Source organism: Toxotes jaculatrix, chromosome 4 (assembly GCF_017976425.1).
Source record: "Toxotes jaculatrix isolate fToxJac2 chromosome 4, fToxJac2.pri, whole genome shotgun sequence".
NCBI lineage: Eukaryota > Metazoa > Chordata > Actinopteri > Toxotidae > Toxotes > Toxotes jaculatrix.
Window position 1 is genome coordinate 8,871,582 of NC_054397.1, and position 24,149 is coordinate 8,895,730.

Sequence of the window (24,149 nt, forward strand, 5' to 3'; positions counted from 1 at the left end):
AATACACACCACCACGATACAGTACAGGCGCACACACACATGACATTGTCATATTTGTATACACACACACACACACACACACAAGTACTATTCATCAGTGAATAGTAGGAGCTCTTTGAGTGTAATCTAAAAATATCCAGACAGCAATTTCCTTTTGACCTTTTGGACACAAAGTCAGTTTAGACTATAAAGGGAAACAACACCTTTATGCTTTGTTTAACATGAGGGAACTGCGTGTTGATATAACTGATGCAACAGTTTTCCTGTTTTAGTTTTCGTGACACATTTTTATTTCAGTCTCACTATCTCAGAGAGATACAGAGAGAGAGTGATCTACTCAGTGAGGCTCATCTGACTGCTGATTGTGTATTCGGCTCTTTCAGGACAGGGTGTGGGCCAACGTGGCCAAATGTCTCAACAGTGTGATTGCCATGGTGGATAAACTCCAGGAGGAAGACAACAGCAAACAGGAGCCAGTCCCTGAGCAGCAGCTAGCTGATGTCATCACCTCACACAACCCTGGTAAATAACTGTTTTTGCTTTTGTGAAGCATGATTATCAGTCAGCTTTGGTGAGAAACATCTATTATATGTGGTTAAGTATCTGGCATTAATGGTTGTGATTTTGCACACTGACAGGTAATGGAATTTGCAATCCTTTCCACTGGACAAAAACATTAGACAGACGTGTCTTGATTGTACCTCAACAACATGACTGTTTTATTTTACTCTAATGAACATTCATCCATCCCTCCCTCTAAACCACTTTTCTTATATTTGATTAAGAATTGATATGCTTTTATTTATACTAGAATGGGAAGTCAGCTGCTTTGTCATTGTTTGCATTTAAATTTTATGAGGTCTATGAACATGGTTCACTTTTTCTTTTGATGTTTTTTGTTGATGTCATTGTTGGTCAGTTTCTTCAGCTACTGAATCAGACCCCAAAGCCAGCCTAATGGTTATGTTGAGTCAAATATACTGACATTTGGGCAAAGACCTGTTCTTGGAAAACCTTGCTCCCTTTATACCTGCAGAGAGTAATCTGAACACCTTTCTGGAGCTCAGTCTAAAATATGCAGAGTAAAATATCATACAGCAGCACAAACAGGTGGCACAACAAGGTGATTGTTGTAGTTTTTTCCTGCATGATTGGTCCCAAAATTGGTCTTAAATTTCTCCATATGTGGTAATAATAGCTATTAAATGAAACTCTTTGATATCTGCAGACTGCCTGCTGTGTGTAAGAAGGCTCAGACTCAGCAGTGATTTAGACATCAAATGTTTCATCTCAGTTATCTATAAACGTCTTCAAAACTGGAAGCGCTGTAGAATACAGTAAATAAATATAGTTCATGACTACAAATGATCCCAGATGCCAGTTGTTTTTTCTCTTCAGTTAAACAGATATTGTGATGCATCATAGGTTATTAACTTTGTATATATGCATGTAGAACAATACTAATCCATCATTTTCTTTGGAGAACTAATTTTAGCTCAAGAAGAGCTTTTTTCGCCAAAAACATGTATTAGTAAACTAAATCAAATACACATCCTGCCTCTGAGAGAAATGGCTCTGAATAGTCAGTGTTTTTCAGTGTATCTGCAGCCTCATTTGAAAAGAGTGACACAAGACTCTGGTCCAACTTTGAGGCTCCCTGTTGTTTAAGTATTAGCAAAAGAGAAACTTCAGCTGTTGCCAGAGAAGTGGATGAAAGCAATATTTGATATGCAGAACCATTCACTGTTGACCACAAGCTGCCCAGTCTTCCCTTACGTCCAGTGAAGTCCTGCCTCAAGCTTGTGTCCAGACAAGTGCCCAGCCTTTTACAGCTTCCAGCTGGCACACACAGCAGCGGCATTAGTCTAACCAGGCGACAAGGAGAGGCTCTGTTTGTGTGTGTGTGTGTGTCACAGTCAAATGAACTTTCAGGCATTTGCGCAAGTGTTGGTACATTCGTATCATTTTGTGCCTGTGTGTGCATGTGTGTCTGCGTGCCTCTGTCTGTCCAAGTGAGCTGGCAGGTAAGAACAAGGCCATCCGCCGGTGTTCAGCCTGACAGATAAGCTTAACCCCCCCGAGCACCTTTATTAAGACGTTGAACAGGCTCAGAGCAAGTGGTCATCTGCTTGTCTAAATACAAACATGGATGGAATAATGAGAGAGGCTTTATCTCCTAGCGGAGAACGTTGAAGCCCAGGCTTCTGATGACAAGACGTTGTGGGGGTTTAGATGTTTGGACAGGTGGGCTGGCGAAGAGATGACAGCTGGAGTCCTGTTTCCTCCTCCTCTGTTCAGAGGCAGTATTTGCAGAATGAGATAAGACATGATTTCCCTGACAAGACAAGGGCAAGGCTGATGTGCTATACAGTCTTGGCCGTATGCAGCTGTGTTGCTGTATGTGTGTGTGTATGTGTGTCTTTATAAATGTGTCCACACTGATCCCCACTTCCCCCCAATAACTTTTAAATTTGTTGAAGCTGAGCAGAATGTGTTGTGGGAAAACTCAATTTCAACATTACTTATCCAGCACTGCCCCCTGTTGGCTAGTGAAGGGATCATAAGAAACCTGTCTTATATGGAGGAAATGCATTGAACACCATGGAAACACATTGTAGCTTTGTCCCAGTTCCTAAATATTATTTCCAAACAGGCTTTCAGTGTGTAGTGTGACAAAGTTACGCAAAGAGGTCGTTATGCATACTTAACCGGCTTGATCTTTGAGTGAGCCTTTGGTATACAGTAATGGAATATTGAACAAAGTAGAGGAGCTTATTACAGGTGCGACAGTTAATTTGAGTTAAATGTTAAATCAGTATATTTTGACAAATAGTATATGGTAAAATGATGCTTGTGATACCCAGCCAGTGGCACATGTGCTTCAAGGGGTACTTCTGTTTTTGAAAGGGGATACATGGAACCCTGAACTAATTAGCTCTTCGAAATAACTTAACTACTCTTACTGAAATTGGCTTGTAGACGTTGCGCTGAGAATAGATGTCTCGGAACCACGTCTGTTTCTACAAACAAAATATTTTTGGCAAATGCGTAGTAATAACACCATAGTACTTCGAGACATCGGATGACAAGAGGATATTAACTCTGTGCATCACCATCTCCGTTCCAACTTTTTTTTATCACAAAAAATTGTGCAATTGCGTGCAGTTGTGTCACATCAGCTGTGATGTGACTATTTAGGGCGTTACATAGTGTGTAACTGACTGAAGTAGCATCAGATTGGCGTGATCATATAAAAGGCTTCAACACCATTTGCTTTCGGCTTCTTGGATTGGTTGTGATGTGGGTTCATGTCTTGACACTCAAGTATCATCTGCACAACACTATGATTTCCTGGAGGAGCATAGACATTGCTATCATACTTCACTGACTGACTCAGCTGTGTGTGTATTCCTAATGTTTATTCTGACCACACCCTTCAATCAATATTTCTACTTCACCCAGCCCACTGGCAGTTTGCACTGCAGTGCCTACATGAGCCAAAACAGTAGGTATGCTTGGAGTCAACACAGAACTAAATTGTTTGCCATATCGTCATGTAAGACAGTGAAGGTTCAGTGAAGGTTATCAGACATGCAGGCAGTCAAAATTTTTGACTCTGTCTTGATTGTCAAGAAAACATAAACAGTTGAACTGGTTCCAGCTCACAGATTCTGGCAGAGAACACAAGAGTTGTAATCTACACCCACATCCTCGCTGACATTCTATCTCTGTCAACACCTCCGCCCCTATCCCCATCCCATCTTTCTCCCCAGGTGATTGGAGGGAGCAGCTGTGTCCTCTGGTGACCAGGTTAAAGGACTGTGTGAGGGAGGTGGTGGAGAAGGCTAAGAAAGCCATGACTTTTGTGCTCCTACAAGAGGCAGCCTGCAGCATACCACAGGGCTTCCTCTTTCAACAAAGGCGAGATGTGGTCTTCAGTCAGGCAGTAGGTGGCAACACTGTTAAAATAACCGTAGCAAACAGTTTATTATCTAATTATCCTTTGTGGTCCAAAGTTCAGTACATTTAATGCTGCGCTTTACCAGTCCAAACCTGTATGTAGCACATCAAACAGCATGTAAACCTTTCCCCTCACATTATGAAATGTTTACATTGATACTGAAGCTGTCAAGTCAAAATACCTCTTGAAACCTCTATTTTTAAGGCTATAAAATAACTAATTAATCAGTTAATTTGAGAGCGTGTTGTCTTTGAAGTGTGGTGTATCTTTACAGTAAAATCTAACGTACATAAGCCAGAAGACATGGTTTACTTCAACAAACTCAAAACACACAGCTACCAAAACAGTGACAACGTTCTTTATGATTAGAATATGACAGCTCAAACACTGTGGTATAAATACGACTGTGAGGCTGTTTTACCTGGTTGCCCTTGTAGTGCATCTGAATCATTTTAGACCATGCATATTCATTTTACATGCATGCTGTTGGCTGCTTAGCCATTTGTGCCAAGAACAGCTTGCAGCAGATATGTCTCAAATGTATATGTGTGTGTGGGGGTTTTTTTTTTTGTTTGTTTTTTCAGCTGGCAGCCTTAGCCTGTGGTTTTGTCATGAGGCTGTATGCAGGAATGCAGGACAAAGGATTCCTGAGGCAGCTCCACCTGGTTGGCCTGGTGGCCCAGTTTGAGAGCCTGCTCAGCACCTACAGTGAGTAAATTTGTAAGAGTTAAATAAAAGCTGGCAACCGCAAAGACACAGCTTTTCACTCGTTTTTTCCATAATAGAATAATAGTTTGGATTCGGCGAGCCTGGCTACGATGATGAATAGCGTATTACAGGCAAATCACAACATGTGGCAGGGTGATGAGTCACTGCAGTGTTTTTATTGGCATACTCGCTTAATGTTGAAGACAAGGAGCTTTCAGGTAGTTGAGAGATAAGGACAGCTAGTACCTGAACCTATTTTCAAGATTCCATGTATCCTTCATGTCTCCACCAAATAATGCCTCTGCAGTATCAAGCTTTGGCCATTTCTGAATTATATTCATCATCCAATTTAGCCCTGTGACATTTTAAAATTTGAGCTGAACTCTCCTTATTTTGAGTAACTAAGAAGACAATCTTGTTCTGTCAAACTGTTTTAAGGTGAAGAGATTGGAATGCTGGAGGACATGGAAATTGGAATCTCAGACCTGCAAAGAGTCTTGTTCAAGATCACAGAGGCCAAGACAGATGACCTCAGTGACCTCCAGCCTTTAGTGTGTGGCCAACGGTGAGTCATTATCCCCTTCTCTGTTTTCTTTTGTGCTTTGACATGTTCAGTCAGTCTCTTTGTGAGATGATGGCACAACCTGGAGACAAGGCTGTTGCGAAATATAACCTGTTGTAGCATAGTAGAAGTGCAATACATTATAATGAGCAAGTACAGATAAATGCCTGTTGCAATAAGTTGCCAGCACAAGTCCCATTAAGACTACAAACAGTTTTTTGTTTGTTTTTAATTGTTAATCTAATGCACCTGTCAGTAAACCTTTATAGTAACTGGTACCTGACCTGCTAGTTCTCATATACTCAGAGGAGCGGGTACTCTGTATGTGCAGTGTGTCAGAATAATGCCCCTACTATTGGTATTGGCTGAGGGGAGTTATGGCCAAGCAGTACAGCTGCACTGTATAGCCAATTATGAAGAAGTAGGTCTGTCTTGTGAATCATGGTGAATTTAAATAAAATGACCATAATAAAATAGAATAATAAAATGATGTGTTCAGGGATTTTCTTATCAGCAACTTGTCATGGCAAGTGGAACTGTTGGGTAACTTGGATCATAAATGCTGTTAAGTAACATTATAGTTCACTTGAAGGGACATCCGCTTCTACCAGGTGAAGTTGTATTTTAGCTGATTACTGCATTCATTTTGCCAAGACGTTACACCCCACTTGTCCAACCCACTTCCATGTAACTACATTTTCTCCAATGCCTTCACGCTGTCTTTTTGCAGCTTGTTCTAGCCTGTCTTTGGTGTCAAATTGTACGACTTCCTGAACGCATCGTATTCTACAGAATTAGCAAAACGTACTGAAGATCGTTCTCTGTCTTTCACCTACCATTTTGTTTTTTCTCTCTTTGCGTACAGAGACCACTTCACCGTAGAAGTGCCATTACCAAGACTGGTTTTCCAGACCTTGCCAGAGGAGATCAAGGAGGGCAAACCTCTACGAGTATTCCCGGTGCTGTTTAACGTGGGCATCAATGAACAGCAAACTATAGCAGAGAGGTACAGCAGACACTCTTTGTTCACTCTGAAGAATTCTCAAGAAAATCTGATGTACTTAAAGAAAACCACTCTTTATGTGAACATGTTAACCAAGGCCAGGTCCGCAGCTTATTGTTTTTACTTTAGTCTTGAAGAAAGTGTATTTATATCCCAAACTGCACACAGTTTGCAATCCTTCACAGCTGGAAGCATACTCATATTCCCTGACTGATAAAGAATTGTTTAATATGTAACTGTGTAAATGCAACATTTACTGTTCTGCATTGTGACATTGAATGATAAACTGTTTTTACTGTTTTTAGTAAGTGTCTTGATGCTCCACCATAACTGCCCTTATTCCCTCTGTTATCCTCGCAGGTTTGGAGATATCTCCCTACAAGAAAGAATAAACCAGAGGAACTTTGAGATGTTAGAAGCCTATTACAAATCATTAAGTGAAAAGGTGCCGCTAGAATGTGAGTGTAAAGCAGCTCCTTTCAGCAGTAATCCCACCCCAAGATCTGGGAAAAAGAGTATTGACAAATAGTTGTTACTGAGTTCGTCAGAGCTGCAGCTACTTCTGAACATCCTTCATAAGTTGTACTTTTAACTCAACCAGAAGAAGAAATGGACCCCAGTCATTGGCAATGTGTTTTATTTTTTTCTGTGGACAGGTCTGCCATGTTTTCAAACACAGACAGACATAAAGGAATTACTTGAAACCCTGGGCCAGAATGTAGTCACAAAGAAGAGGAAGAATGTGGAGATACTATGGATTGCTGGAACGGTGAGCAGTGTTTTTATTGAAAACTGTTGCACTTTCCAAGGACAACAGTTTTCATTGAACCACAAACATAAAAAAAATCTTGAATAAACAAAGTAAATGTAATCAAAACATATTTGACATATTGCTAAGTTTTAATGGAAACACTGAACAGTGCAAAAAGAAACTGCCTGACCATGTCTTGGGAATAGAATAGAATAAAATAGCCTTTATTGACACTGAACAATGTTCAACAAAATTACAGTGGCACTTCCCTCTAAGGTGCTTGTGTGTAATAAGGTGATACTGTATAGAAGCAAGCCTTTTACATGAAATTCACTGGCTCTTAGTGAATTATTATAGTTCCTACATTGCATCAGATTGACTGAAGTCACAGAAAAAATCTGATACAACAGGCCAAAGAGTCTGCGGCTATACTAGCTGCTCTTTCTGTGACACTGAATGGTACAATCGGCATGCTAATATGCACACAATAACGAAGCTAACATGTTGATGTTGAGGTATAGCATAGGTATAACACAAAGTCCTGCTGAGGCTGATGGAAATTGCATTAATTTTACATGCTGTTGGTGTTTAAATAAAGTGTTGAACAAATCAAATTTTGCCTCTAGCTGATGGCACTAGAGGAAAAGTTAAAGGATCACTACAGTTATTACAATCCATCCTGAAAGTAACATGAATGTCTGCACTGAGTTTTGTGACAATCCATCCAACAGTTGTGGAAACATTTAACTCTCAATCAATAGTGCAAATAAACATTGCATGTATCTTTTTCTGCTCTTCCCTTCAGATCTGCCGAAGGTTAAATGGCATCAGGTTCACCAGCTGCAAAAGTGCCAAAGACCGGACATCCATGTCTGTCACATTAGAGCAGTGTGCCCTCCTACGTGATGAACACCAGCTCAGCAAGGATTTCTTCATCCGTGCCCTGGACTGTATGCGGAGGTAAGATAGTAATGAAAGATATTTAAAACATGGCATGGGTGCAAGTTATTGCTCCAGCCATTCCCTGTTCTTCTGAATTTAAAAAGTCAGTTGAATCAAATTGCAAAAAGACATACACTTCTACTTGGACCTGGTGCTTTGTAGGTGAACGCCCTGTGGTTGAAAGCTCAGGAAAAGCTAATGAGTCCACCATGTGAAAAGATAACTTTGTCAAACTACTATTCAAGTTCAAGAATAAACTTTAATGCTCAGTCCCTCGGTTACTCTAGATATGTCCACAAATGACACTGTGTACAGTTTTACAACTTTCCACAGAGCAAATGTTTCCAGTGAAAACAATAAAAAACAATAGTGTGTCTACAGTAACCAGGATATTGTTTCTACAGCAGTCCTGTGTGGACAAAAACAAAATCTCAGCTCATAAAACTGAAACTATATGCAAGGTTAAACAGGGTTAAGTAAGGAAGAAAAAAAATTCTGTTGATCTGTTTTCTAAATGTGATCTCAATTGTTTTCTCTCCTATGACTTTAGAAGATGAAAAACAAAGCTTTTATCAGGATCATCTTTTTAAATTTACTTTTGTGGAAAAAAAAGCTGTAAAATCAAGTGAAGTTTTGTTTTGGGGTCCAGATTTGTCCGGAAGTGTTTTATTGTTGTAATATTGTCAGTTGTCATTTTGGCCACAAGACCCTGAAGTTCACCACTACCCCCGTACCCCAGTCTAAATACGACTTAAAGCACTCATGGTTTCTTCCAGGTGATTTTTAATGTCTTGGTGAATTGGTGATGGTTCTCTGACAGAAAGACATTAGGAAGTCAGGTGAGGTAATGAAGAGCAAAATCACCTGTTTTCACAGGAAAAAAAGGTAATTTATAAAAGATTATCCTGACAAAACCTATTTTTCATGTTTTTAAGTCATGAAAAAAAGAGAGACAAGTGTTTAGATCAGACTTAAAAAATGGATCACCAGAATTTTTTTTTTCTACCTTGCCCTGAAAATGTGGAAATATATATATATATATATATATATATATATATATATATATATATATATATATATATATATATATATATATATATTTTGTAACTTCAGTGAACCGACCCTTTAACCAATGCCAAACATTTAGTGGTAGTTGTTGATTTCTGTAAACCTTAATATGAGACAATAATATTACAGATGTGTGGATAAAGTAATAACCTGCACCCTCAAATTGTTTCTATGAGCAAAAGCTGACACCATCATCACACACACCAAAGGCATTTTGTGTGCACCTTGTCGTCCCGGCTTATCACCATCAGATGTGCCAGTATAAACATCATCATGTGTTCATGTGTTCCCGTCATCATCACAACCTTCCCTCACACTTTCAAAAGCAACCATGCATGTCCCTATCAGGGCTGCAGGGACACTGCCACCTTTAATGTTTGTGTTTGCCAGCAGGTTAAATATCTACATTTGCATCTGTCTAAAACTGATAAGGTCTAATTTTAGAACTTTGTCACAGCTGCTGGTGAAGTGCATAGCTGAAATCCCTACAGTAATGACCTGTGCAGTCCAGCTGATGGCATCTTTAACATATTGTACAACTAGCCTGATTAATTCACATTTAGTATAAATTAGCAAATTCAATTGCCCCAACTTACAGTTGCGAAATAACCAGTTTTCATAAAATAATCTTGTTTATCAGTCAACCGCCGCAACAGCTTGAAGTAATATTTATGTTTGTTTACTCAGTCTCCAGCTGATTTGATGAACATGACGTCAGGTAGTCAGGACAAAAATAAACTAAAAAACCCTGATCACTTTCTACAACTTTGACCTTTCACCTTCTTATGCGCGCGAGCCACTGGCACTGTCAGCACAGTGTTACATTACATGCGTTGCGTGATATATTTATGAATAGATTAGTCTCCCGTCTTTTTTTCGTTGTGGTCATTTTCAAAAAGTTATTGTGAAGAAAATATATTACATCAGATCTTCTCACATACAGTAATATGCATAAACAATTCATAGAATATTTTATGTACAAGAGACAATTTAGAGTAGCCAATTAACCCAATGTTTTGGGATTGTGGGAGGAAGCTGGAGTGCAGCACAGAAGAGCCCAGACCGGGGTTCAAACCCTCTTGCTGTGAGGTGACAGTGCTAAGTTGTAGTTAAAGGAAGAAGAGAGCTTTTTCTCATCTTTGTCAATTAATTGCTTTGCCAGAATTGGTTTGTTATTTGCTTTGAACCAAATAAGGAAGGCTTTCATGGTGGTGATTAGACAGGCTCAACCAGTTGACTCCACGGTTATTCTGGGACTATATTTGTTCACCCAACAGTGATATGAATAACTGGTTGTGGCCAACTACAGCAGCATTTTAACAGCTGTGTTTTATTGTACATAGTGTACAGTTGTCAATTACACAACCTGCTGTTCCGTTCATGCAACAACAAATGCAGAGTTGTACAACTAGCCTGTACATACAGTATCTCTTAGTCAGTCTTTTCTTCTTTTAAAATAGCCATTAGGTATTTCGCGTATGCCGTTTCTGTGACTCAACTAAAACCTCCAGGCATGTACTTGTCTGCCTTTTCTTTGTCAAAGAGCCTGCAAAATGCCATGTAGGCCTTTCAGTCCAGTTTGTTATACAAAGTGAGTCTGAAAAGTCGGAAAATGCATCAATGTGATATTTACTCACTCAGAACTCAATTTGTTTCTCTGTAACTAAACTTCTGCACTCACACAAGGTGCAGATTGTCTCGAGGAAACAGTTTCCAGTTTGATAATGATCTTTTTTTTTTTCAGTATCGCAAACAGTGAGTCAAGTCAGTCATGAAGGGAGAATGATCTGAAATTCTATCCAAAAGGAAATCGATGCAGAAAAATAAACAAGTGTCACATTCCATAAAAAAAACCTGTTCAACCACAACCATAAGCATGATTAATCCTCTCTACACTTTAGTGAATGCGTATCGGCGTGATTAGATGTCATGAAATTACATTCTGGGTGGAACTTTTATTTTTTCGTCAAGCTGCATGCCTCCTTCCTCCATCCTCAGCCAATCAAATCATTTCAGTACATGCTTTATCATGCAGCTTTTCATCGGCCTGTTTCTCACAGTTCTCCTCTGTCCATCCCTGCCTGCTTGTCTGTGGCTTTTTGAGGCAAAGTCTTTGCTAATGGCTCGGTGTCTAAGTGGGCCTTCTGGCACCAGCCTGAATGGGCTCTCAAGTGATCAATCTGTGGTAGAAGGCCCACTTAGACATCATCTAGACTGTACTAACACCACAGTGTTTTGATCTATCTCTGGTCATTCTGTTTCACTCTGATGGGCGCCCCTGCAGTCGGCTGAGCCAGGGGGACATTGGGCAGTGGGAGGACCCTGAGGCTGGCGCCGTGACAGAGAACAAACCAGCGTCACGACACTTTTACCCCATTGCCCTGCTGCTTGTTAGCTCCCACTTACTGGTTGTGTGGCTCATTTTAAGTCTTGTTTTTCTGCTTGCAAAATATCAATAAATTGCTGACAGTGCCATGTCTACTCACTCCTTTTTTTCTGTCTTTGCTGATTATTCTTTAATGAGTGGTGATAGTGGTCTTCTCGTGTTAGGATAATTGCGATTGCTGTAGGGCATTAATCCCTGTGTAGTTACTGAGTACTTGGGAGAAATTGATTTCAGTCAGATAGTATTATGTAACTTGACCTGCAATTAAAAGTTTACCCTTTCCTCCTTTACCAGGAGTCTTTTCTGATAAATTGTTAACTCTTAATATCTGACTAGAACAAACTTTCCTAAGACTAACATTAATATAAAGTTCACACTAACTGAATACTAAATACATATACAATATACATAGTTAATTTTGACTATCAGACATCTCTATTTTAAGATAAGCCTGGTGTTATTCTCTGTTTTTCTTATTAACAACATTATAGTCTGAGTACTGTCTGACTTCCCTGCCTAAACCCCCCCCCCCAAAAATCCCAAAAAACAGATCACTACGGATGTGACGTGGAGTTAACGAACAGAAGCTATATGAAGCTGATGAGTCAAGTTTTATTTTTAGAAAATTATGTTGGCACATAACAGAAAAACACGTTCACATTTAGATTGTGCTAAAGTGTATGTGCCAAAATATACTAAAATATTCAAATGTTTGTGTTTTGCTGAACATGATTTTGTCATTTTCTGCAGTACAGCTCACACACAAACATCACATTAGAGTTTTCTCAGTCTGCCTAAAACAGCTAATGTATTGTCAGCTGAAGAGGAGTGAACCACTTTTGGTATTTTGCTTTATAGAGGCAAATTTATTTTACTCCAAACTACAGTTATTAAAAAGATCTTTAGACTGTTGGTCCTTCTCAGTCTTTCAGGGGCAGACAGTCTCTCCCTGTCTGTCTTCAGGGATTTTTTTTCTGTCTGTATTGTCACTAGTGTGTGCTACCTGCAGCTACCTACTTGTCACTACAGTGGCTTAGAGGGCTCAACACTGCAACTCCAAAAAACACAAACAAATGAAAAAACCAGCTTCACCAGTTTGACAACACATAGAAAGCATTTTTAAATGCTACAAAGTAATAAAACTTCCTTCATACACATCGCAGGGAGTTTTGCCAAAACAGTGAAATCTTTTGAAAGTAGTGAAATCGTTTCTTCTTGCTTCTCATGGATTGAGTATCAGTTAGGTGCCTGTACTCCCCATGGGTTGTTGTGTACCTTTTAATGAGGAATGGCTTCCATCTGGCTACTTTTAGCATAAAGGCTCGATTGGTTGTCCTTTTGCACAATTCTAAACTATAATAAACTTTATACACTCTGGAGGAACAAGCAGCTGTTGTACCTTTCAGTGAACTGTAGCACTGTGCACCCAGAAGCAGCCTCTGTAGAATGGACAGAATCACTTCCTTTTTCGAGGGCACATCAGGTTAACGCCCTCCTGTCGTGTCTCGAAATCTAACCATTTGGCTTTGGTTCCAAACCACATTAAGCTTTTAAATAGAAATATGATCTCTGATATATGACTGAAGCATTAGCAGGCATGAGTTAATGCACTGTCAATGCACTTTAAGGTGCTGAAGCCTGAATAAATGAGCCCGGCCTTGGCTGAAAGATAATTCTTGGGATTCCTGGGAAGAGTTCTTGGGACTGACATTGAATGTTGGTCATGTGATTATTGTACCAATTTACTAATTTTTAAAATGTAAAGTGATCTGATGGTCTCACACAATCCCCTGAAGTATAAAAAAGACAAACAGGAAAGGTCTTCCCACTAGAACCTGATAAAATACAAACTTTAGTTTTGGCCGATTAACAAGTCTGCTTTGTAACTGGATGGTTTAACCACATACCTGTGACGTACATGTTTGTTTGCAGGTCTAAATGAATGTGTCAGTTTTAACCTGTAGGTAAAGACAGCACCAGGTGAACCTCAGCTAAGGAGGCTGGAAGGAAGCATCTTTGTTTAACCGCTAACAACAACTGAAAAAAAACCCCAAAACGGATATTTAGCTTATCTGTGATTCTATCATGAGTCTAGAAGTTCAAATCAGCTAATGCTAGGAAGAGGAAAGGTGACTTAGAGGGTCCAAGTAACGCTGGCTATGGTGATGCTGGTCGCCAGAGTCTGATGCGTAGCTGCAGGGGAAGAGTGATGGAGTGAGAGGGAGGGAGCAAGGTCTGAGGCAGAGGAGGGACAGAGCGGTGCACATGTACACTGACAACAAAACATAACACAAAACAAATTCTGAGCAATACTCACTCTGTAACTCCGCATTTGAAAGAGCAAAGGCACAGATTTGCAAGAGCAGCATCAGGTTTGAGTGTTCAGTCCTGCTCACACTCCTTCTCATTTCTGAGCCTCTTCTCTCAGTTTTCTCCAGCTTTTTTTTGCAGCTTCTGAGCACTTTAGGTTGCTCTGCAATTATTTTTGACTAGCAAGCTGCAACAGGACACACAGGCTCCTCTGTAAAGAGCGTTTTGTGAGCATAGAACTATTTAGGACAAAATGTGATTTACATATTTTATGCCTAAGTGCCTTATTGTTTAGCCGACGGTTTTAAATGTTGTGGGTGTGTGGATCTGCGCTGCAGCGGGACATTTAGCCAAATTCTGAACCCTTTACCATCACCTAGTTTATTTTTATCAGTGTGTTGGATTTGCACCACACCTATTCTGAAAATGCTATTATCCTGAATGTTGCCACAGTCTATAATAATGTTCCAAAATCTTCTCCATACCATTACACTTTTATTAAAAAAAAGACATTTTTAAGTAAATTTTTAACAATTAAAAAAATGATGATGCAATAATAATCACACAAGTACTTAATACTTCTATATTCAGTAAGAACATAAATTAATATTCTGGGGAATCATCATGTTTGCAGGCAAAATTCCACTATATTTTGGGAGAGAAACCTCTTTTGTGTCTATCATTATCATTTAAAAACTCACTCATGTTTACTTTTTTGTTTTCCTTTCTGTTCCCTCATTCCTCTTCACCCTCTTTATTTGGCCATCAGAGAAGGATGTCGGATTGAGAACGTTCAAAAGAACATTAGATGCAGGAAATATGCCTTCAACATGTTGCAGCTGATGGCCTTTCCCAAGTGCTACCGACCACCAGAGGGGACGTACGGCAAAGTTGACTCTTAAGAACATAAGCCATGTACTACAAAATCAGTCGTTCTGTGTCATCCAAGTAGAAGGTATGAAAGTTTAGAAATGATAGTGAAAGTGTAACTTGTTTGTTGTTTGTAACCAAAACAACTTGCCGGATGTTTCATTTAGTTTTGTTTGGTTCTTGGTTGCGCTTCTATTTGATGGGGGTCTGTTTATTCAGTCCCTCATCCTGTTTAGCAGATTCGTATTACTTGCAAAATTAATGCACTTTCCCTTTTTCACCTTCTTTATTTTCCATAGCGTTTGTGCAGTTCGTTTATGATGTTTTTCTGACCTCAGCCTGCATTTGTCGGCACAAAGAATTTCTCTTCTTCAGAAATTTCAGTGGACCTTTGAGTTGAGACTCTTGTGTCACATAATCCACAACGTAAATGAACTTTTTTTTGGCCTCATTCCATGTTTGGATCTACTGAGATTTACAAGACGAAAGTGCAAGTTTTAAAAACTAAAAGTATGACCTTCTGTACGGGAGCTTATGTATATCTGCTGTTCTTCAGCAATGGATCAGTACATTTTTATGGTATTGCATATTCAGGTCCAAACTTTCCATGTGCTGTTTTTGACTGCAGATTTAGTATTTTCATAATGTTGGCCCTCAGCTACTATCCTCGGGGACATGCCAGTATTTCAAAACCAGAATCTTGTTGCCTTTTGATCACTCAGCCCATTCTCTCACTGATTGCACTTGAGCTTTTTCTGTAGTATATTTATATCTCAAGGTACAACCCAGTGACACCACATGAAGCACAGCTAGAAATTAGAATAGAATGAGGATAGTGGACCACCATTTCTGTATGCTGTAAAACGAATGCCATTATTTATTTTTGTATTTTAAAATGATTTTTATATTCTAAGGGTTGATACCTTGGACTGTAACGCATGTTTAAAATTTACATTTGTCTATTTAAAATGAAATAAAAAACTGGTTTGATGTGGGCAAATTGTGATTGTATAAATTATATTTGTGTAATAGTTTTCATACTGGTCAATTACAGGCGTACATTTAATTGAACAGGTAATTATGGTAAATTATGCTGCATGTCCTTCTCCTCCTCTCCTCCATTCCCAGCTGTCCTATCTTCCTCCTTTTCCTCCTTTCACCCAGCCCGGCCATCAGCAGGAGGGTCCCCCATATGAGCCAGGTTCTGCTCGAGTTTTCTTCCTGTTAAAAGGGAGTTTTTCCTTGAAAACTGTTGCCTTACGTGCTTGCTCTGGGGTCAGGCTCTGGGTCTCTGTAAAGCACTTTGAGACGATTTTGATTGTGGAAGGTGCTATATAAGTTGAATTGAATTGAACTGAATTATAAGTAAACTACAACAGTAAATAATTTAATCCATATTCAGTGAAAAACAGAACATCTATTTTTGGGCTCAATTTGGTCAAGCAAGATATATTCAAGTAAAACAGACAAAGACAAACTAAGCACTTTTTTGTCTGAATAGAATGAAAATGAACTTTTACATTTTGTATAATGACTTAAAACCCTCGAACCCCATACTTCAAATCAAAATACAACTACAGGGGATAAGTATCAAATACTTATCCCCTGTAGTTGTAAAAGGTGACTGCGAAGTATGCGGAGGACACTAGCAGCTTTAGCTTATGTTCCCGCCAATGGAACAGTCAAGGCAAAAAACATATGTGCTAAAAAGAGTCAAAATTTCAAAACAAACATCTGAAGTTACTCTGCAGCTTTTAATCTGTGTGTGTTCCACACAATCTTCCCTCAATCATTAAATAACAAGGAAGGATGATAAGATAGCACTTAAGGCAGAGCTTCCCAGAGGTGGTGATAGTGCAGTGAGTATGTGCATCTTGGCTGGGCTGTGGAAAAACTAGGAATGTTTTGCACATGCCAAGCATACTCTGACAACAGAGGGATTTATTATGTTGCTAGAGCGATTTTTGAAATTGTTATAGACAAGTCGCTCATTGTAACCATGCAGAACCCAAGCTCCGTACTGGGGCTCTTCTCTGCAAGGGCAAGATTTTTCTGGCAAATCGAATGTCTTGTCTAAATATTGATTTGCATGTTGGTGTAAAGTCATTTTCATATTCAAGGACTTGATGCTTGGGTTAAAACTGATCAGATCACAGATTACAGTTAGCATACTCCTCACATACTGAGCAGAATGTACAGTTTTTTGGGGGGTTTTTTCTGTATTTTACACCTGTAGTTTCTAGTTTTAAATGCATGTTGTACTATTCATCTTATTTGCAGGACCAGAATATCCGGCCTTGTCTCATGGCCTCAGGAAGGATGACCTCTTCTCCTCCAGATGGGGGAGTTGACCTTTCATTATCTTTGTATCAACAAAAGTACGCTAAAGCAGAAAGACCTTTCAGTATTATTCAATCACAGTTCAACAGCACCAAAAACTACATCCTCCAAAATAAGGCCTGTCATACAAATTAATAACACAAACCTAGAGATCAAACTGGATTTCCTGGCTTTCCTTTCATGCCTCCAGCCTCTGGGGGAACACTCCTTCTCTGCTGGCATTGTTTTAACACAATGGTCTAAGCATAACTTTGTCTTTTTGACAAAAAACACTCATAGAGCACAGAGCAACGACTTGAGAATATGGTAAGAAAAAAAATAAAGATATAAGAAAATTGAAGACTGTATAGATCATTTACTGGCGTGAGCAGATACTGTATCATAGGTATTACATTCGGTAGTGTTAAGTAATGAGCTTTATAATGTTATACATTCTCTATGTACAGTGCATGCCGCTACTTTATGCTGCCTAATACATTTCTCAAAACAGTACGACTGAAGGGCAAATTGTGACACACGGTGACAGAAAAATCTGTACAGAAAAAAAAAACAAAAAAACAGTGGCCTGTAATGTAGTACTATCATCTTTTACATTTAAACTGTTATGTTTTAGATATCAAATTTAGTTTGGTCTGTATGCATTCTAAAATAATATACAACCTTTCATATGGGCTTATGGATGGCATGGTTTGTTACAGGCTGACAGACGCACTGTGATATGTATAAAATAAAAACAGTGCCACAATTCTTCAAAGATATATACAAATACACATTTGTACCTTACATTATTTACATCATATTACTTGTTCTTCTGTGCAGTCATTTTTTCCAAAAGGTTATTTAGGCGGTCCAGGAATATTGTAATATTTTTAAGTGAGTAAGCTTCACATGGCGGACAGCCGACCTAAAATTAAGACAGACACAGTTAAACATATTAATTTAACATGTTTAATAAAATGCAAATAAAATACTAAAAAAGACTTACAAATAAAAGCTAAGATGATACTGACAATTTGTAATATAGTATGTTGTATAGGAAGGATAATGAGCCATGAAAAGCTGCATAGATACACTGTAGACTGTTTTAAATACTTGCTTTATCAGTGGTTATGTAAGAATGACAGGTTGATAAAAAAGAAGCATTTTTCTGCGATGTGCAGACACTCCCTGAAGGATTTTGTAAACAGGACTTACAGTGTTGGGACGCAGAATGTCATTGAAGTTAAAGATGCAGTTTGCTATAGTATCGTTAACTTCTTCTTCATTGAGGACCATTATCAACTCCAACATGTAACATTTGAGTGACACATTTTCACAGTTCTCCTAGAAGACAAAGAGGTGGATCAGTATGGACACGTACAGTTTCAGGTTTATCTCATTAACAGGTATAAATAAGGATCCCCATGTCTATCTAGCTGTGTTAGCTCCAAGACAGTCAGTTGATCGTGATCACGTCACAAATGAATAAATTTAATTATTTACTTACTTGCTACTGCTGTCCCAGCTCGACATTTAGCATTAAGCTTGAGTTTGGATTGTTGTGTCAATCTACTGTTTCCAGGGTCAAGGATGGACTTTTACGTTTATGTCCTCTGATGTTTTTTTTTTCCTAAATTAAGTACTGAAATTTTAATATTTACTTTTACAACTTACTTTAATGTCATTAACCGATGGCGCATACAGCATAGCATCAGATTTCTGAAAAGGGGAAAGAAAGAAATTGAAAATTATCTACTACAGTTACAGTGTAACAGGGATACACTACAGGAACGTGTCAACAAAGCATCAGTGAACATAAAAAATATGACAGTTCCTACGGTATAAACAAATGCTTTTCTCACAAGTGGTAGAAAAAATTTACATAACCTAAATTTTATTTTATTTGATACCTTCTCTCACCTCAATCCTGTTTTGTAGCGCCTTCAAGCAAAACTGTAAAGGACGTGTATTGTCTGCCGAAGCAGCACAGGTGGAAATACTCAGGGAGCTTTAAGAGAACGAAGAGACAGTGATTATTATACATAATTATGAGAATGTGGACATCTTGTTTGATGTTTTGGGTCTCTTCTATATTGAATGTCACAGCGTTCAGCTTTAGTTAGAAATTAGTATGTTAATGTCAGTGTTTAGAAATGATTGTGTTTTGTATACTATGCTATTCTCAACAGTCCATGGAATTGGCACGTTGCTTGTCTGTTGGTGTTGTGTAAAAATGCAGCTGATCTACAGATACAAGGAAATTATGTTGGAAGCAGTTCTAGTGTTAAACTATTTATGATGGTATGGATGAGTAACATCAAGATATCAAGAAGAGTTTTTGGATGAAAGGTAATTTCTCAGTTTCAAATTGATATAATGAACCATACATGACACACTCCATTTCTTGTAACTAGAAATAAAATGTTCTGTTGTTAATGTCTCAACATTTTCTCAAATGAAAAATGTAGCTACATTGTGGATTACAGAAACAATTTCTTTGTCATTGTTTTAAGTATGATAACCAATACCAATATTTAACTGTAGAGAAACAAGCTGCACACTGTATGCCTACCTCAGAACTAAGAAACAAAGCCACACCTGAGTTTTGTGGCTCTCTTGGCACAGGTTACAGGTCGACTGGAACTGGACGCCTTTCTAGAAATAATTCAAGGGAATGTTAGTGTTGGTTAATGTCACGCCTCAGGTTATACAGTATTATATACAAACACCATTTAAATCTGAAACAGACACACTCAAGACCTAAGGTAAAAAATGAAGTGATAAAAAATCCTTTTTACTTTATTCATTTTGATTTACAACCCACACACTGTTTCCTGACTTCAACAAACAGTGTGCATCACTGTGATCACAGTGATCACAGTGAAGATCAGTGAAATTCACTGTGAATTTTGAAAATCAGTCTTGAGGTTACTAGATTTCCCACTAACGAACCTTATATTTTGTGCTTAATTCAGGTTTAAGTTCTGCTCTTGCTGCAATTTGCCTTGTTCTGGCCAAATATTTTAAATCTAAACTCCATCTCACTTCACATCAGTTTTCGTCTGAGCTTACCATCAGTTGCTTCTCTCTGACTCTGATTAGGCTGCATCACTCTCCAGACAGGCTGTCTCGGTCCTATGAATACATAAAGTGTTCTCTGCCTTCCCTCTTCAGTTATTCTTACTGCATCTCAGTCCCACTCTCTCAAATTGCTACAACATTATATAAGAGTAAGCAGTTTTAAGTACTGGAATATTAAATCCCACTGCTCTGCACACAAAGAACCACTGTTGCTGCTCTCTGTGGACTCTGCAGTGTCTCAGAGGCCCTGCTCAGTCCAGGCATTAACATGCGTCCAGTCACAAGTGGACAGCTCTAAGTATGTTTGAATGCACCCAAGATGTGCTGAGACGCATTCAGGCACTCAGACCATATTTGGAGGTGGTCTGGGCAGCACAGGGTCACAGTCTTTAAGGAATGTGAAAGCAAATGTGTTCTGCGCCACACTGAAGTACCACATGTACATACTCTTTCATAAGCAAATACAAGTTATACAAATTGTGTAAAAACTGGCTTTTGATGTCTAAAAATTTCAAAAAGCGCATAAAGATACAGGTGTGTCAAACCCCTGGGCAAATTGATTTGCCTGGAACATGCCAAGGAACAGGCCCAGTCTGTGATGTTTTGATTTCTTCTTCCTCTTTTAATTTCCAGTAGGCTAGACACTGTTAGTAAGGAAGTGAGATCCGATCACAGCTAGTCACTCAAGAAGCATGTGGAGACACAATTTAAAGCCAGGTGTGACATGACTTAGAGCTGTCTGCTTGGGATGCCAGGTCTCAGCGTGGCCAACTAGTCAGAGGGCATGAATCCTGTCAACCTCAATGGCACATAGTACTCACTGGCAGCTGACTGTGGCCAGGGGTTATTTTAAAGCCCTCGCACACCTTTTTTAGACCTAGTTTGTAGAGTTGGTGACCATGTCTGGCTAATATGACCACATTATGGATATAAACCACCCAATGGTTAAGAAGTGGGTGCTAAAAAAAAAGAGTTTTTGATTGGTTATCACGACAACATTTTAAGCCTCTACAAAAGGTGGACATAGACATCTTCAACATTTAATAGATAGATCTTATGTGCTCTCTCATGTCACTTGCAGGCCAGACCATCAGTTACCCCCCCGTGTCAGAAAAATGCCCATTTCCAAAGAGATCAAGGTGATGTATTCAAACTGTTAGTTTTATCCAGACTTAACAGGTCAAATCCCAGAAATATTCTGTTTAGTGTCATATGGAAACACATAAGATCCTCAGATTTGAGAGGCCATAAGCAGTGACAAATTACGAAAACACTATCAAAATAATTTGTCATTTAATGTTTTGTTATCACCTAAATTAATAATCAACTGATCATTTCAACTCCCAAACAATTCAAAATTATGTCCTCCATTCTGTGCTTTGTGTAGTTGCTAAGCACTGAATGAAACTTGGCTCTGGCTGACATGTGTTCTTATTGGAGTACATTATAACTACATAGGTAGCCCCCTGACTAATTTGTTTGACTGATTTATTTTGATCATGTTGCTGTAACGCACATCTGGTTACCACATTTGCTCCTGTTATCCATCTCTGTCACAGTGTTTCCATCTGTCTCATGCCCAGAGAGGCTTTTTCTTTATTTTAACTGGCAGAGGAAAGATGATGATGCAAATCCATTCTGGAGGAAGAACTGTTTTGAATCTCTTTTTTGGCCATCTGATTGACTTTCCAACCCTAAATATTATTCAATTTTATTTATATAGCGCCTTCCACAAGCAAAAGCGCTTTACAGAGACCCACAGCCTGACCCCAGAGCAAGCACTTAAGGCAACATTAGCAAGAAAGACTCCCTTTTAACAGGAAGAAAACTCGAGCAGAACCTGGCTCATATGGGGGACCCTCCTGCTGATGGCCGGGCTGGGTGAAAGGAGGAAAAGGAGGAAGGTAGGACAGCTGGGAATGGAGGAGAGGAGGAGAAGGACATGCAGCATATAAAACATGATAACAACAGGGTTAGCAGTGGACAATGTTAGAGGGCCAGCATTCGGATTACAGAGCAGTTAGTGGATACTGTGTGCTCAGCAGATGACAGTTATGATAGTAATTATTTCCATAACAGTTGGCATAAAATATTATTCCAAAATGTATCTGTAGCAGAGTGGAACATTAAACATAGTAATGTGTTAGAAATGAATAATTGTAGACAATAAACAGCAGCAAGTGGGTGGAGCCAGGACCACAAACAGAGAACATGCAGCTCCGGAGCCAGAGATACCTGCAGAAAGGTACAGAGAAAGACCAGAGAGAGACAAGCACAGGACTACGGGAGAGAGAGGACACAGGGTTAATGACATGGAATAAAGGCTAATACATGTGAGAGTGGGTCTGAGGAGAGAAAGAGAGAAGAGACGTGCACAGAGGATCATGGGAAGTCCCCCAGCAGCCTAGGCCTATAGCAGCATAACTGAGGGATGGTTAGGTTGCCTGACCCAGCCCTACTATGGGCTTTATCCTTAACTGTAACAGTATCTATAAACTGTAACTACAACTAATTATAAGCTTTGTCGAGAAAAAAAAAAGGTTTTAAGCCTAATTTTAAAATTAGAGAGGGTGTCAGCTTCCTGAACCCAAACTGGCAGTTGGTTCCACAGGAGAGGGGCCTGATAGCTAAAGGCTCAGGCTCCCATTCTACTATTAGAGATTCTGGGAACCATAAGCAAACCTGCATTCTGGGAACGAAGCAATCTGTTGGGATAACATGGTACTATCGGCTCTTTCAGATATGAAGTAGCCTGGCCACATGCTAGGCATATTTTTCTCGCTTAATCTTTAACTATAAGCATAATTCCAAATTTCTTTTTAACACTTCAGTACTCATCTCTTAGCTGCTCATATTTTAAGGCTGATGATTATACAAATTTGTTAGAGCAAACCATGTGTAAAGTACCTAAAAAGTGACTCCATATTAAGAAATTATGTAATTTCTTAATTATGTAATAATATCAAATAATGCAATGTATTATTAATAATATTACTCTGAAAAAATCTTTCTGCATGATAACCCCGTTTACTGTTGATACTTTAAGTAATTTTGCTGATAATACTCGTGTACTTTTACTGAAATTCCCGTTTTGGATTTTCAATAAACTGAAAATAAATAAATCAAAAACTCACTTGTCATTGTGGGTACATGCTGAGTGTAGATTGATGAGCAAAATGGCAATGTCCTCAATTTAACTCTACAACACAAGAATAATAATAATAATAATAATAACAATACTTACAGCATGTACTTTTGCTTGAGATTTTCAATATTCGCCTCATCCCTCTAATAGAGTATTTCTATATTTCGGTATTAGTACTTTTACTGCAGTACAGTCTGAGTTCTTCCTTCAGCTCTGAGAGGCAATGGAATAAAAGTTGAAGTAACTCATAGTACTATAATCGACTTTCCACTGTTCCGTGCAGAGGTTTTTGTTTTTTTGCACAAACAGGAGGAGGAGCTTGTTGGAGCAGACCGCGTCCCGACTCGAACTGAAAGTGAAACTACATCACTGACAGAAGTGATTCGTGTGGTTTTGACCAAATTACCGTGATAGTAAAAGCTTCACCGACAACAACTGAAATGTCTCCCCCGGGCCCACGTGGATCCATGAGGTGACACACCTCCGATCATTCCGTTCTATTTATTTCCTACCGGTGTGAACTTTGACACCTTTGAAGCTTCTTAAATGAAAACGCTACTTGGAGCCTACTCCTGCTACAAGTCCAAACCCGAGGTAGGTTAGTAGTTGGCTTCACCTGTGCCACACACGTACACACACGCGCACACACACACACAGCCTACCGCTCGCTGGTCTCCGGGGCATGTGACCTGGACGAAGATCATTAGGAACGTCGTCACGAAGTCTGTCATCTGCGCAGCGGCAGCGTTTCGTCTCCCAGCCAGTGGAGCAACAGGCCAAGATCACATTTTTGCATTTCAGCTATGATAATGAAAATAACGAAGCTGTTGTGCCTCATTGGCCCGTGTCCAGCGCTACTGATACATGAGTCGGGCGTGACTGACGTCCAGATTTCGCCCCAGAGATCGACTCTCACACATGCGTTATCGTCTATCGTCTTGCTGAGCTGAAGTTCACTCCTCCTTTGATTCGTCACTTTGTTGCACACCAGTAGCGTTAGGGCAGCTACAGAGGGATGTTTTTTTTCCCTCTAACTGCACACA

General features: G+C 39.2%; 2 protein-coding genes across 10 annotated transcripts in view; one reads left to right on the forward strand and one right to left on the reverse strand.

Annotated features, from left to right (window-relative positions):
* inpp4b (inositol polyphosphate-4-phosphatase type II B) overlaps positions 1 to 16,873 on the forward strand; it is a 103,065-nt gene extending 86,192 nt beyond the window's left edge. For 2 of the 5 annotated variants that reach the window (XM_041037259.1, XM_041037260.1), the window contains 9 exons: positions 384 to 522; positions 3,774 to 3,946; positions 4,546 to 4,669; positions 5,108 to 5,234; positions 6,097 to 6,237; positions 6,595 to 6,692; positions 6,891 to 7,003; positions 7,791 to 7,945; positions 14,461 to 15,556. In XM_041037259.1, coding sequence (XP_040893193.1) covers positions 384 to 522; positions 3,774 to 3,946; positions 4,546 to 4,669; positions 5,108 to 5,234; positions 6,097 to 6,237; positions 6,595 to 6,692; positions 6,891 to 7,003; positions 7,791 to 7,945; positions 14,461 to 14,593 — 1,203 coding nt within the window. In that variant the 3' untranslated portion in view covers positions 14,594 to 15,556. Of the gene's footprint in view, positions 1 to 383; positions 523 to 3,773; positions 3,947 to 4,545; positions 4,670 to 5,107; positions 5,235 to 6,096; positions 6,238 to 6,594; positions 6,693 to 6,890; positions 7,004 to 7,790; positions 7,946 to 11,279; positions 12,455 to 14,460; positions 15,557 to 16,841 lie in introns of those variants that run through there. The other 3 variants (XR_005894007.1, XR_005894006.1, XM_041037261.1) reach the window with 3 other exon arrangements.
* A 368-nt stretch (positions 16,874 to 17,241) lies between these two features.
* il15 (interleukin 15) lies at positions 17,242 to 24,063 on the reverse strand. Of its 5 annotated transcripts, none has more exons than XM_041037265.1 (6): positions 23,769 to 24,063; positions 19,479 to 19,531; positions 18,801 to 18,888; positions 18,555 to 18,599; positions 18,096 to 18,224; positions 17,242 to 17,805 (listed from the first exon to the last, which is right to left on the reverse strand). In XM_041037265.1, the coding sequence occupies exons 1-6, from the start codon at positions 23,835 to 23,837 to the stop codon at positions 17,701 to 17,703; spliced, it is 489 nt and encodes a 162-aa protein (XP_040893199.1). In that variant the 5' UTR covers positions 23,838 to 24,063; the 3' UTR covers positions 17,242 to 17,700. The 5 variants fall into 5 exon arrangements, with proteins under 5 accessions (XP_040893199.1, XP_040893202.1, XP_040893198.1 ...); XM_041037268.1 differs by having other exon boundaries at positions 19,453 to 19,531; XM_041037264.1 differs by having other exon boundaries at positions 19,453 to 19,535.
* Positions 24,064 to 24,149: the final 86 nt, after the last annotated feature.